General features: G+C 37.9%; 1 protein-coding gene across 3 annotated transcripts in view; it reads left to right on the forward strand.

The window, feature by feature from the left end:
• RYR3 (ryanodine receptor 3) overlaps positions 1 to 13,402 on the forward strand; it is a 285,326-nt gene that overhangs the window by 238,438 nt on the left and 33,486 nt on the right. For all 3 annotated transcript variants that reach the window (XM_070756567.1, XM_070756561.1, XM_070756554.1), the window contains 5 exons: positions 2,130 to 2,258; positions 3,816 to 3,920; positions 7,090 to 7,171; positions 7,867 to 9,191; positions 11,622 to 11,680. In XM_070756567.1, coding sequence (XP_070612668.1) covers positions 2,130 to 2,258; positions 3,816 to 3,920; positions 7,090 to 7,171; positions 7,867 to 9,191; positions 11,622 to 11,680 — 1,700 coding nt within the window. The remainder of the gene's footprint in view (positions 1 to 2,129; positions 2,259 to 3,815; positions 3,921 to 7,089; positions 7,172 to 7,866; positions 9,192 to 11,621; positions 11,681 to 13,402) is intronic.

The following is a 13,402-nucleotide window of genomic DNA, read 5'->3' on the forward strand; positions in this document are numbered from 1 at the left end:
GCGATAACATGATCACAAGGATGAAAAACTTTGGTTATTCCATTCAGTTAGATCAGGGGTCTCCAACCGCCGGTCCGCGGACCGGGACCGGGCCGTTGGGGGTTTTCAGCCGGTCCGCGGCGCCAGGGCCCCCTCGGCCTTTCCGCGCTGCCCACCGCCCGCCCGATTTGCCCCCTCTGCTCCTCTGCCACCTCCTGCCTTTCACGGCAGCTCCTCCCGCACCCGGAACGCACGCCCTGCCCGCCTCACATTTGCCGAGAGGACTTTCGCCCCGGGCTCTCAGCAAGGGGGCTGCATGAGAGGCGGGGCCGGCGGAAGGTGATATTCAATGTCGGGGGCACACGGGCGGTTTTGCGCGCGCTCCCTATCTCCCTGCTAGCCCACTCGGAATACTGTATTCAAAATAAGAAAAGCCTTCGCCGGCAAAGGCTTTTCTTATTTTGAATACGTATTCCGAGTGGGCTAGCAGGGAGATAGGGAGCGCGCGCAAAACCGCCCGTGCGCCCCCGACATTGAATATCACCTTCCGCCGGCCCCGCCTCTCATGCAAACCCCCTTGCTGAGAGCCCGGGGCGAAAGTCCTCTCGGCAAATGTGAGGCGGGCAGGGCGTGCGCGCATCACCGCTGAGAAGAACGGAGAGAGAACGAGAGTGAGTGAAAGCAACAGACAGCAAGATAGAGAGAAAGTGAGAAAGAGAGAGTGAGAGAAAGGGGGGGAGAGAAAGAGATAGCAAGAGAGAGAGAACAAGAGAGAGAAAGAGCGTGAGAAACAAAACAAGAGAGAAAGAGTGAGAGAGAGAGAAAGCAAAAGAGACAGAAAGAAAACAAGAGAGAGAAAGTGAGAAGAGAGAGAAAGAGGGGGAGAGAGAGAGAAAGAGAGAGGGGGGAGAGAGAGAAAGAGAGGGAGAAAGAGAGGGAAAGGGGGGAGAGATAGCAAGAGAGGGAGAGAGAAAGAGAGAGGGAAAGGGGGAGAGAGGGGGGAGAGAAAGAGGAGATAAAGGAAGAGGAGAGAGAGAAAGGAAGAGAAAGAAAGAAAGAGGGATAGAAAGAGAGAGAGAGTGAGAGATGCTCAGTGAGCCTTTCTTTGAAGTTGCCTTTCTTTCTTTCTTTCTTTCTCTTTCTTTCTTTCTTGCTCTTTTTCTTTCTCTCTTTTACCTTTCCTTCCTCTATTTCTTTTCTTTCTCCTTCCTACCTTCTTCCCTCCCTCCCTCCAGTCCTTCCTCTCTTACTCTCCCCTTTCATAAGTTTCCTTGCTTCCTTCCTCTGTTCCTGTACCTTCCCTCTTTCCTTCTTCCTTCCTTCCTTTCCTCCCTTCCTTTCCTCCCTCCATTTCTTGCTTTCCTTTTCCTTCCTCCCTTCTTTCCTCCCTCATTCCCTTCTTTCACTCCTTCCTCTCTTACTCTCCCCTTTCACACCTTTCTTTGCTTCTTTGCACCCTTCTTCTGTTCCTGTACCTTCCCTCTTTCCTTCCTTCCTTCCCACCCTCCGTCCATTCATTCACCCATTCCTCTCTTGATCGCCCCTTTTACGGCGCCGCTGACAGCTAGCTCCCCCCCCCCCACCGGGCCATGGAAAACTGGTCTAGCTGAAAGCCGGTCCCTGGTGCAAAAAAGGTTGGGGACCTCTGAGTTAGATGACTGGGGAAAGCTATGGTCTAAAAACTATAAACTGACTATGCATTGGTAACCTTCAGTCTTCAAAGACTATGGTATTGTGCTCCGGGAAGAGTTCCTAGAATAGCATCTAGTGTGGTTAAAAAAGCCAATCCAAGAATGGTAAAGTTTGTATGGGGGTATATTTTGGGTTAAAAGTGTTTTGTTTCAAGGTGTTTTAAATGCATATTGTGATGTAACACAATTTGTTACATTTTTAACATCAAAAATGAAACTTAATTGAAGGGCAGCAGAGGTGTTTTAAAGTAGTGTCTAGTGAATGAAATAATAAAATATACTCTTGGAGGTTTTTTAAAAACTGAGTAGTTTTCTATTTGCTATTGTTTGGATTCAGAGTTTATTGGAGTAGATATAGTTTTTATCATAACTGGAAAGATGATAAATATAAAATTATATATCCACATTTTTTTTATTCTTTTATTCATATATATGTATCCACATATTTTTTATTCTTAGGAATCAATCAGTGACTTTTATTGGTACTATTCTGGCAAAGATATAATTGATGAATCTGGACAATATAACTTCTCTAAAGCTTTGGCTGTAACCAAACAGATTTTCAATTCACTAACTGAATATATACAAGTAGGTAAAACCTTTATCTTTGTTATGTAATTTGCTAACATGAATGGATGGGATGGATGGGTGGCATGAATGAATGCCAAAAGTTTACTGGAATCAGTGGAATTTCATGATAACTGTCTTTTGTAAAGTCATTTTAAAAAATTAAAAAATGAAGAATGAAGGTGGTTTATGGAAATTCTCAGTCATCCAGTTCATGGTTGTCCCAAAGGTGCTTTTTCACAAGGTAACTGGACTTTTTAACCAACTGCATCACTGTTTGCTTTGGTGGCAGCAATGTCTCAGATAGAAGAGCCATTCATAGTGATGAGGACAGCTGAGAAGACTATAGGAAGTTCGCTTCCCATTATTCAGGATGCTATCTACAAGTGTGATGTGCTTAAAGCTCAAAGCATTGTTAGAGATCCCACACTTTATGGTCTGTTTCTGTTAATCTGGGAGGAGGTTTCGAAGTATTTCTAGCAGGACTACCAGAGTCTGTAACAGCTTTGTTCCTTATGCCATCCATTGGGTAAACTCATAACATTTGTTTTTCTCACCATACAACTGAACTAGACTGTTGTTTCTCTGTGCAATATAATATGTGTTGGTATACTGTATGCATATTTATTTATTTATTTATTTATTTAGTCATGTTTATGTAGTGTATATTGGAGGTGGTGACCTTTGAGAGCTGTATGCAACAAAATTTGATTTTAATGTAGTAATAGTGTAGATTTTAAATGACAATAAAGTTATTCTAAGTTTAAGACTAAGATTTTTCTGGTTTTTCTTTGAAGACACTTCGCTTTTTATCCAAGAAGCTTCTTCAGCTTTGATTGAATGAGAAGTGAAACATCTTCAAAGCAAAACCGGAAAGTTCAGTTGTTTCTTGAAAAAGCACCTTTGGGACAATAGGTGTTTTATTCTCCTAAATCGTTTTTAATATGGTAGTTGTGTGGGGGCAGGGAAGAAAACTGAGATTTTACATCTCTTAAAAAGTATATATTTCTTCTAAGCTAAGGAATTGGATAGGGATATAAAGAGAATTAATTCTTTGACCCCGTTTTAATGAAATTTTCAGTTCAAGCAAATCCTCATCCATAGTATTTCCCCTGCAGAAATTTGTCTCAAAATGCCTTCTTGCCTTCTAATACTTACATCCAATTTCATTTTGTTTCATATTCTGTGTTTCCATTTATCTTTGCTCATTGCATACCCTTGTTTATGTCTTTTCTGCTATTATCTAGTTGTATGGAACACATCTCTTAGAAACGGTTGCGTTTGACCTGTCAGTAGCAGATTTCTAGAAGTTTTTACAGAGTAGTTTTGATTATTATAATAAATACATATTATCAAATTATTTTATGATGATTTTGTTACAATTCTTATTCATATTACTATAGCTCATGCTTTATATTGTATAATTATTGTATGTTTAAAGCTTTGTATTGTTCATTGTTACTAAATTCTCAGAGTTCTTTGTAGATTTAGAGCATGCTATCAAAAATTAAATAATAACAATACTTATTGGGATAGATACTTGAAAAGAAAACTTAAAACATCATTCTTTCATTGAAGGGGCCTTGCATTGGAAATCAGCAGAGTTTGGCTCACAGTAGACTATGGGATGCAGTTGTTGGCTTTCTTCATGTTTTTGCTAACATGCAAATGAAGCTTTCGCAGGTAAATTTTATTAATCATCTTTGCTGAAAATATAAATGAATTTATCAAACATATACATTTTATTTCATATTTCATAAACTACTAAGGTTTATGGAGATAAAAATAAGCATCACAGACATATACCTGCTTATTTGTCCCAGTACTCTCCCACCACCCACCCATATTCTGTATTAAGTACTGTAATCCTGATTTGAATTAAACCAAAGATGCTGGTTCCCCACCTCAAATGGGGATGCTCAAGTGTGATCTATTAGAGAGTCAGGAATTCTGATTTAAGTGAACATGGGATTGAAGCACAACAGAGAACACATTAGAACTTAAGAACATAAATTTTGATAGTGGTTTGCTCTCTGAGCTTGCCATTTAGTTCCTGAATATTTCAATACCAGGTAGGGTATCTTCATCATTGCGAGTTTTGTAGAAGTGTTTTGTCCTGTTCTTCTTTAGCATGCATAGTGTGCCAGTATGGTCAGTTGACCATTATTTTGGTGTTATATTTAAATTTTGAGAAACTGATTGATTCCTTGTTGATTGGTCATTCAATTGGTTTGGTTTCTTATGTGTTCATATGTTGGATATAAATGAATATACTTGTTAATTGTCCTTTTGTAGAGTACCAGGCTTCAATGAATTCACATGTGTGATGGATGTTGGCATAGCCGAAATTTTTTTTCCTTCCCAATGTTGTTCATTGTTAGTGTGGCTTAAGATCAAGAATTTTTGATCGTGCTGTTTAACTGCTATGACATAGAATTGATTACAATTGTTGCAATTAACTTTTTATGTTGTATATTGTTATTTGTGTTGTATATTCGTGAATATATTGTATATTAGTGGACAAGGCCATGGGAGCTGTGTTTCTCCACCTGCTTACTGGATCTGTGCCCCTCCGGGCTGGTTTCAGCCAGCTGGGACGTGACATATGGCTGGATACAGGCATTGATTAATGCTTCCTTGAGTGAGAGGTCGTTTCCGCAGCCATTGAAGGAAGTGGTTGTGCGATCCCTCCTCAAGAAACTGTCCCTGGATCCAGCCGAATTGAAGAACTATAGGCCACGGGGGAGAGCCTTCTCTGTTGCTGCCCTAGTTCTATGGAACCAACTCCCCTCCCCCCAATATCCGTACTGTTCCCACCTACTGGCCTTCCGCAAGACGACAAAGACATGACTTTGCCGGCAGGTTTGGGGACTGTGAATTGATATCTATCATGGCCAAATTGTATTGAATGGTATGCATGTATGTTGATTGGATAGCCAAACTATGGATTTTAACTGGGGTTTTATTGTTTTGGACTTTTACATTTGACTTATTATAATTTATGTTTGGTATGTATGTGCTGTTTGGTTTTTTAAATTGATAGGGTTTTTAGTTTTTTCTTAATATTAGATTTGTGCCTGTACAATATTGTTTTATCGCTTGTTGTGAGCCGCCCCGAGTCTTCGGAGAGGGGCGGCATACAAATCTAATAAATTATTATTATTATTATTATTATTATTATTATTATTATTATTATTATTATTATTGTATTTGTATTTTTATGTTATTGTAAGCTGCCCTGAGTCCTTCAGGATTGGGCGGCATAGAAGTCAAATTAAATAAATAAATACATAAAAAGAGAGAGAGAGAGAGAGAGAGAGAGTTGTTTATATAAGCTAAAGAGGAATAGGACAAAACACTTCTCCAAAACTTCCACTGATTATGTTACCTAGCCTGGTAACAAAACATTCAGGAACTAAATGGCAAGCTCAGAGAACAAACCACTAATATAATCTAAAACCTGAGCAACAAGTATTTTCTGTTATTTCAATATAAGATTTCCGTTAGAAGGTTGATCAAAGGCTGTTGTGATCTAGTATTATAAATCACAAGTTTGTCAGCTAAATGCACCAAGAAAGCCCAGGAATGTGTATAGAAGACAAAACACTCTCTACTACAGTTACTCCCTAGCAACTGGTATTTAAGATTAGCAGCAATTGATAATCAACTCCCCCCGGAGATTAGAACTGCCCCCACCCTCCTTGCCTTTCGTAAACTACTTAAGACCTACCTATACCGCCAGGCATGGGGGATTTGAGACATCTTCCCCCAGGCTCATTATTATTTTGTTTGGTATGTATGTGCTGTTTGGTTTTAATTATGATAGGGTTTTTAGTTATTTTTAATATTAGATTTGTGCCATTGTAATATTGTTTTTATCGTTGTTGTGAGCCGCCCCGAGTCTTCGGAGAGGGGCGGCATACAAATCTAATAAATTGAATTGAATTGAATTGAATTGAATAATCTGATTCTTTATCTATAGTTTTCCTTTCAACCCACTGATCCTGGTTAATCCCATATTTTAAGGTACTTTGTATAAAAAAAGAGCAAAAATAAAACTTCTAGCACAAGATAATTCTTTATGATATGTGTAATTTATCTGCCAATGTCCATCACATTATCCTATGTATTTATTCTAACTAAAAGAGTACTTCCTATTTGTCTTAGGAACTGTCTCTTTGATGTTTTTTGAAAAGGCATAAGTTTTAAAAAATGGCATGGATCCAGTTCCTTCCAGAGATTTACAGAATAATTCCCATTTCTTATTTCTCTTTCCACTCTTCTTAATGTGTCTTATACTGTTCTGGATAATTGTTTAATCCTCTGGGAATGATTTAACAGACATTTTGGGAAAAAACAAACTGGATAATGAGATAATGCCTTGATCTTGAAAGTGGTATCTTGTTCATGGGGCATCTTAATATAACCCACACTGAAATCTTTTAGTGTAACTGTGTAGTGTTATTCCAAATATAGCTTTTACCTGGCATAGTAGTTTAGTGATCAGCTGCAGTTATTTATAAAATTTCTGCCATCTTTTTTGGTTCTAAAGTGCCTGCTTTGCAGTTGATCTCAGATTCGGTCCCCAAGGTCTTTAGTTAAAAGGAAACAGCTGCTATGGAAGATTGCTGCTTGACACTCTGGAGTTGGTAGATTGCCATGTATCCTCAATGGAATAGATAAGGTAGCTTTCATTGTTCTATGCCTTACCTTGGATAGCATTTTCTGCACTTAAGCAATCTGCCAGACGCACATAGTTCATTGGTTCCAGTCATGTAAAACATAACCATGAAAAATTGAGTTGATGTTTAGATCATTTTAAAAGTAAATGTTAATTTTAAATGTATCCTAGGATTCCAGCCAAATTGAATTGCTGAAGGAATTACTGGATCTTCTGAAGGATATGGTGGTGATGCTGTTATCACTGCTTGAAGGTAGAATCTTTTTTAAAGTGTTATTCCTTTAATTGCTACAAGTCACAATAAAATTAATTTGGAAAAAAAAAACATTCTCAATTTAAGTTGTATTGTACTGTATCTACCACAGTAATTCTGCCTTGTAACTTGAAAAAGACATTGTATTAGATTTAAACATATAATATAGTTGAACAGTGGCTGCAAAGCTATCTTTAAGCAACATTATAAAACTGGAAATACAGTGTTCCCTCGATTTTGGCGGGTTCGAACTTCGCAAAAAGTCTATACCACGGTTTTTTAAAAATATTAATTAAAAAATATTTCACGGTTTTTTTCCTATACCACGTTTTCCCCCGCCCGATGACGTCCTACCTCATCACCAAACTTTCATCTGTCTTTAATGAATTTTTTAAAATAAACTTTAATAAATAAACATGGTGAGTAATAATCTAAATGGTTGCTAGGGGAATGGAAAATTGTAATTTAGGTGTATAAAGTGTTAAGGAAAGGCTTGTGATACTGTTCATAGCCAAAAATAGTGTATTTACTTCCGCATCTCTACTTCGCGGAAATTCAACTTTCGCGGGCGGTCTCGGAACGCATCCCCCGTGAAAATCGAGGGAACACTGTAGTTGTAATCATTTCTAAATATGATTATAAAGTAAATATTATATGTGCATTTCAATTAAATAATGTTTACACTTGTGATTTAGGTAACATTGTAAATGGCACAATTGGAAAACAGATGGTAGATACACTGGTCGAGTCATCTAGCAATGTAGAAATGATTTTGAAGTTCTTTGACATGTTTCTCAAGCTGAAAGATTTAACAAGCTCAGAAGCCTTTAAAGAGTATGATTCAGAAGGAAAAGGAATAATCTCAAAGAAGGAGTTTCAAAAAGCCATGGAAGGTCAAAAGCAGTATATGCAATCAGAAATTGACTTTCTACTGTCCTGTGCAGAAACTGATGAAAATGACATGTTTAACTATGTTGATTTTGTTGAAAGATTTCACAAACCAGCTAAAGACATTGGGTTTAATGTGGCAGTGCTCTTAACAAATCTCTCAGAACACATGCCAAATGATTCACGCCTTCAAACTCTATTACACCCGGCAGAGAGTGTCCTTAATTATTTTGAACCTTATTTGGGACGCATTGAGATAATGGGTAGTGCCAAGAAGATAGAACGAGTTTATTTTGAGATTAGTGAATCCAGTAGGACACAGTGGGAAAAGCCCCAAGTGAAAGAATCAAAAAGGCAGTTCATTTTTGATGTTGTAAATGAAGGTGGAGAGCAAGAAAAAATGGAGCTTTTTGTCAATTTCTGTGAGGACACCATTTTTGAAATGCAGTTAGCGTCTCAGATCTCTGAAACGGACACAATTGACAGAATTGAGGAGGAGGAAGAGAGTGAAGCTTGCTATCTGAGGGAGGTTGGAGAAGACGAGAAAGAAGAACAATCTTTTGAATCAGCTTCAGCATTTGCAATGGCATGTGATGCGGTGAAGAAATATGCTGCCACAATTCTCAAGATCATTAGACTGAAAAATCTAAGGAAAAAGTATAGAAAAGTGAAAAAAATGACCTTTAAAGAACTGGTGAAAGTGTCCTTTTCTTCTCTTTGGATGCTATTTATAGGATTCTTTCAAATGTTCCTTGCTATAATATGGAGCATTTTTCAGATTCTTTGGAGTACTGTGTTTGGTGATGGCTTAGTTGAAGGGGCCAAAAACATAAGAGTTACCAAAATCCTAGGAGACATGCCAGATCCAACACAGTTTGGAATTCATGACGATGTGCTCGAAGCAGAAAAAGTGGAAGTTTTGGAACATGGCATAGCAGCTGAGATCTTGCAGTTTGTAAAAAAAGAAAAAGGAGAAAGTGACCTCTTATCAGATATTTTTGATATTTATACAAAAAAGGAAAGTGGATCAAAACATGGCTATGATATTGGACTTGGAGACATTGCTGGTATTATTGGATCAGAGACACCACCCTCTTTGGAAAGTGCAGTTCGTAAGAAGAAGAAAATTCAGGTAGGTAAAACAATGGAAGAAAGAAAGAAAGAAAGAAAGAAAGAAAGAAAGAAAGAAAGAAAGAGAAAGATAGATAGATAGATAGATAGATAGATAGATAGATAGATAGATAGATAGATGATAGATAGATAGATAGATAATGGATAGGATTGCCAGTTTAATATAATGTGATGCATTAAAAGACCATAGAACAGTGATGGCGAACCTTTTTTTCCTTGGGTGCCAAAAGAGCGTGTGTGCGCGCTATCCCATACATGTGAGTACCCACACCCATAATTCAATGCCTGGGGAGGGTGAAAATAACTTTCTACACACACACACACACACGGAGGCTGAAAACAGCCTGTTTCCCAGCTTCTGGTGGGTCCAGTAGGCTCGTGTTTCTCCCTCCCCAGGCTCCAAATGTTTCTCTGGAGCCAGGGGAGGGTAAAAATGTCCTCCCCCATCCCCTCAGAGGCTCTCTTGAAGCCAAAAATGCCCCCCCCAATCCTCTGTGTGAGCCAAAAATCAGCTGGCCGGCACACACATGCATGTTGGAGCTGAGCTAGGGAACAGCTTGCGTGCCAGCAGATATGGCTCCGCGTGCCAACTGTGGTATCCGTGCCATAGGTTCACCATCACTGCCATAGAAGCTATGCTGAGATATATTTTAAAGGTCTGAGATCTTTTGAAGTTTTAAACATTCCTTCAGTAAAATCTGTGTTTCCATATGATATTACAAATAATGGTGCTATCCCACCCACCTTGGATAGCTTGGTGTATTATTACCATTGGAGATTCTACTCAATTAGTCACTCCAAAATATTCAATCCTTCTCTATGGTGTTGCCATTATTGCTGCTGCTATATTCCATTCTTCTGGAAAGAAAGGCTTCTTTGATAATGTTGTAGTCAGCTGATGGCTTTTTTTTCTCTACACCTCTTGCATGGGCAGCCCATGACCTTAATGTGGCTGTGCAGCATCCCAGTATCATGTCACTTAAATTTAGACACCAAACTGGCAACTTTTCAGCAAATATTTTTTCTTAAGGGTAGGATAGAGAACAGAATATCATTAGTTCTCACACTGATAGTAGTCAATTTCAAAACAATATATTGGTACAAGCTGTCCTGCCTTCAAAAAGAGACAACTGTCACCCACTGTACATCAGAAAAAGCACAAAAAAGAATTATACTGTTTAATTTATCTCTAGATTGCTTTTTTGTCTGAACTCACTAGAAATCTTATGTTAGAATTTTCAACTTATTTCTAATAAGGATTATTTATCAGAGCTCCAAGACACATATTCTTTAGAGCAATCATTTCTGATTCTGATTGCTACAAAAGAAGTCTGAGAAGGAACCAAGTAGCTTCCATTGCTGTACAGCAACCCCAATGCTTGACATTGCCTTTTTTTACCTCAAGTCATTGGGACAGGGCATTTAGCAGGATCTACTGTCTGACTTAGGATGGCAATGTACAACTGGAAATAATCAGTCTACAAATCATACTGCACCCAAATTAACAGAGTGTTTCCAGGGGATTCATGTAAATAGAATAGAGTAGAGTAGAATTTTATTGGCCAAGTGTGATTGGACACACAAGGTATTTGTCTTTGATGCATATGCTCTCAGTGTACATAAAAGAAAAGATACATTTGTCAAGTATCATGAGGTACAACACTTAATGTTGAAATGTTTTAAAAATCATCAGAGAATAACAAAGCCTACTGCATTTCATAAGAGAATGTACATCTGGTTGATCTCTCCACCCATATCTTGGTGACTGAACCCATCCAATAAAGAAGACTGGGAGGTCACACAATATTCTTACAGAACAGGGAATAGAGCATGACAGTGAGATGTAACTATTCTGAGTAAGGTTCTAGGAAATCTTCTGAATTTAATTTCTTTGCAAACAACTCTGGGTAGGTCACAATCCAAAAACATATATTACATTAAAATATTTAAAACATTTTAAAATAATAAAAACAGTAAAAACCATTAAAACAATTAAAAACATCTAATTTGAATACATGCAAAGCAGGTCATCTGACCTGCAAACTATGTAGCCATGAGATGGGGCTCTTGGCACATGTAGTGTCCTATGATAAAGAAGCATAGACAGGTTTTAAAGCTTTATGAAAAGCTAACAGGGTTTGGTCCATTCTAATCTTTGAAGGGAGGAGACTCCCTAGAGCAGGAGCTGTTGTAGAAAAAGCTTGTCTTCTACTCTCCATCAGCCAACATTCTTTGACTTTTGTAATCTGCAGCCCACCCTGTTTCATCTAGTTGGACAGATAGAAACTCTGGGTAAAAGTGATCACTCAGGTACCCTGGTCCCAAGCCATGTGGGACCAAAAACATTTTTACACAAAAACATTTTCAGGCAAACAGACATCAACATGATTTTAATTCATTGAAACTTCTGTATATTTTCAAAAAATTTCAGGTACCTGAAGTTACAAGGGATGATGAATCAGAAACAAGAACAGAATCTGAGAAGGCTGAGTAAGATATGTGTAATTAAGCACTGTTGATGTGGTATTTTTATGTTAGAAAATGTGGTTGAAGAAACTTTATAAATATTTTGAATGAGGGTGTCTATCAATTTTACAATGAAACAGTCAACTTTTTCCTCCATCTCTTAAGTCCAATTAATTCTAATGGAGCTGACAGACAGAAAATTTATTTTGGTCATTCATCAATAAAAATACATTCAATGAAACAAACAAAGTAAAGTTAACCCCTAACATCAATTACTAATGGAAATACTGTAGTTGTGAATGGAAGCTTACCATAATATAGCTTTTGGAGAGAAAGCTTTATTGTGGTTATTTTAAAATAAATAGTACAAAACAATTTTTGAAGTGTCCCCAAAAATTGTATTAAAAAAAGATAATCAGCTAATGGCAAATGCCTTTTAGAACTAGCAGTACTACAAAAAAACCTGGGGTTGGTTTTAATGACACCTTTGTCACAGTGTTGTTTTCTAACAAAATACTTGAAAACCAAAGTAATATTTTTGTTAGTAATAGAGATATTTTTTGATTTGATTTGATTTGATTTGATTTGATTTGATTCGATTCGATTTGATTTGATTTGATTGCTGCCCCTCTCCGAAGACTAACTAAGAGATAGTTTATAGAATTGCCTGAAAATGTAATCCAAGGGCCAAAAAAAAAATCTTAATTACAGATAGTCTTTGATTTAAAACCCCAATTGAGATTGGAAAATGTATTGCTAGGTAGTGTTATTGTTAAGTGAGGCATTGTGTGACTACACCCAATTATGCAACCTTTTTAGATGGTGTCATTAAGTGACATTAAGCACATGATCATGATTTGCAGCTTTTACTGCCCCCATTGACTTTTATGTCTATGAAGGTCACAAATAGCAATCATGTAACCCCAGGTTGTAGCAGCAGACATAAACATTTAGCCCATTGCTAAGAACCTGGGCTGCAGTGAATGCTATGTATGTGGTAAATCATATTTTTTCAGAGCAATTATAACTTCTCATAACTGCTAAACAAATGGTCCCAAATCAATGACTTAGTATGGTTTTGTTTGCTATATCAACACAATAATTTGTCTTTTTGAATATAAAATATATATTTAAACTTTATATTTGAAAATTATATAACTCTACTTACTTTATAAATGCATTTATACTTACTTTAAAACTATATAATATTTGAACTGATATGCAATGGCTGTTTCACCATATATCATGTTTTCCCGAAAATAAGACCAGGTCTTATTTTCTTTTGACCCCCAAAATAAACGCTTGGCCTTATTTTTAGGGAGACCTTTTTTTTAAGATGCAGGAGGTGGTGAACATGGTCACCTCATGGCTACAGAGTCTTTTAACTGTGTCCTACAGATCAGCTGAGCTGATCGGAGCCGTTTCTCATTCTATCTCTCTGAGCATCTGGACACTCTTGCCAGCCTCAGCACACTCTGAGCATCTGCACACTCTTGCCAGCCTCAGCCCTGTCACGATACCAGGCAACCTCGCAGCCAAGGTCCCTTTATCGTGTCCTGATCTGGGGCTCACTATGCCTGGTGGGGGCACGGAGCTACAACCATCAGAGCAAGAGTGTAAAGGCAGGACACATCATGACAGTGCCGGTCAGCCACTCATCAGCAGGCCGCTTTCCTAACCGGATCTGGTTGTGAGTGGCATTGGCAGGCAATGAGATACATGGCTGTCATGAAGAACAGGGAGGCA

The sequence above is a fragment of the Erythrolamprus reginae genome, chromosome 1, assembly GCF_031021105.1.
Source record: "Erythrolamprus reginae isolate rEryReg1 chromosome 1, rEryReg1.hap1, whole genome shotgun sequence".
Taxonomy (NCBI): Eukaryota; Metazoa; Chordata; class Lepidosauria; order Squamata; family Dipsadidae; genus Erythrolamprus; species Erythrolamprus reginae.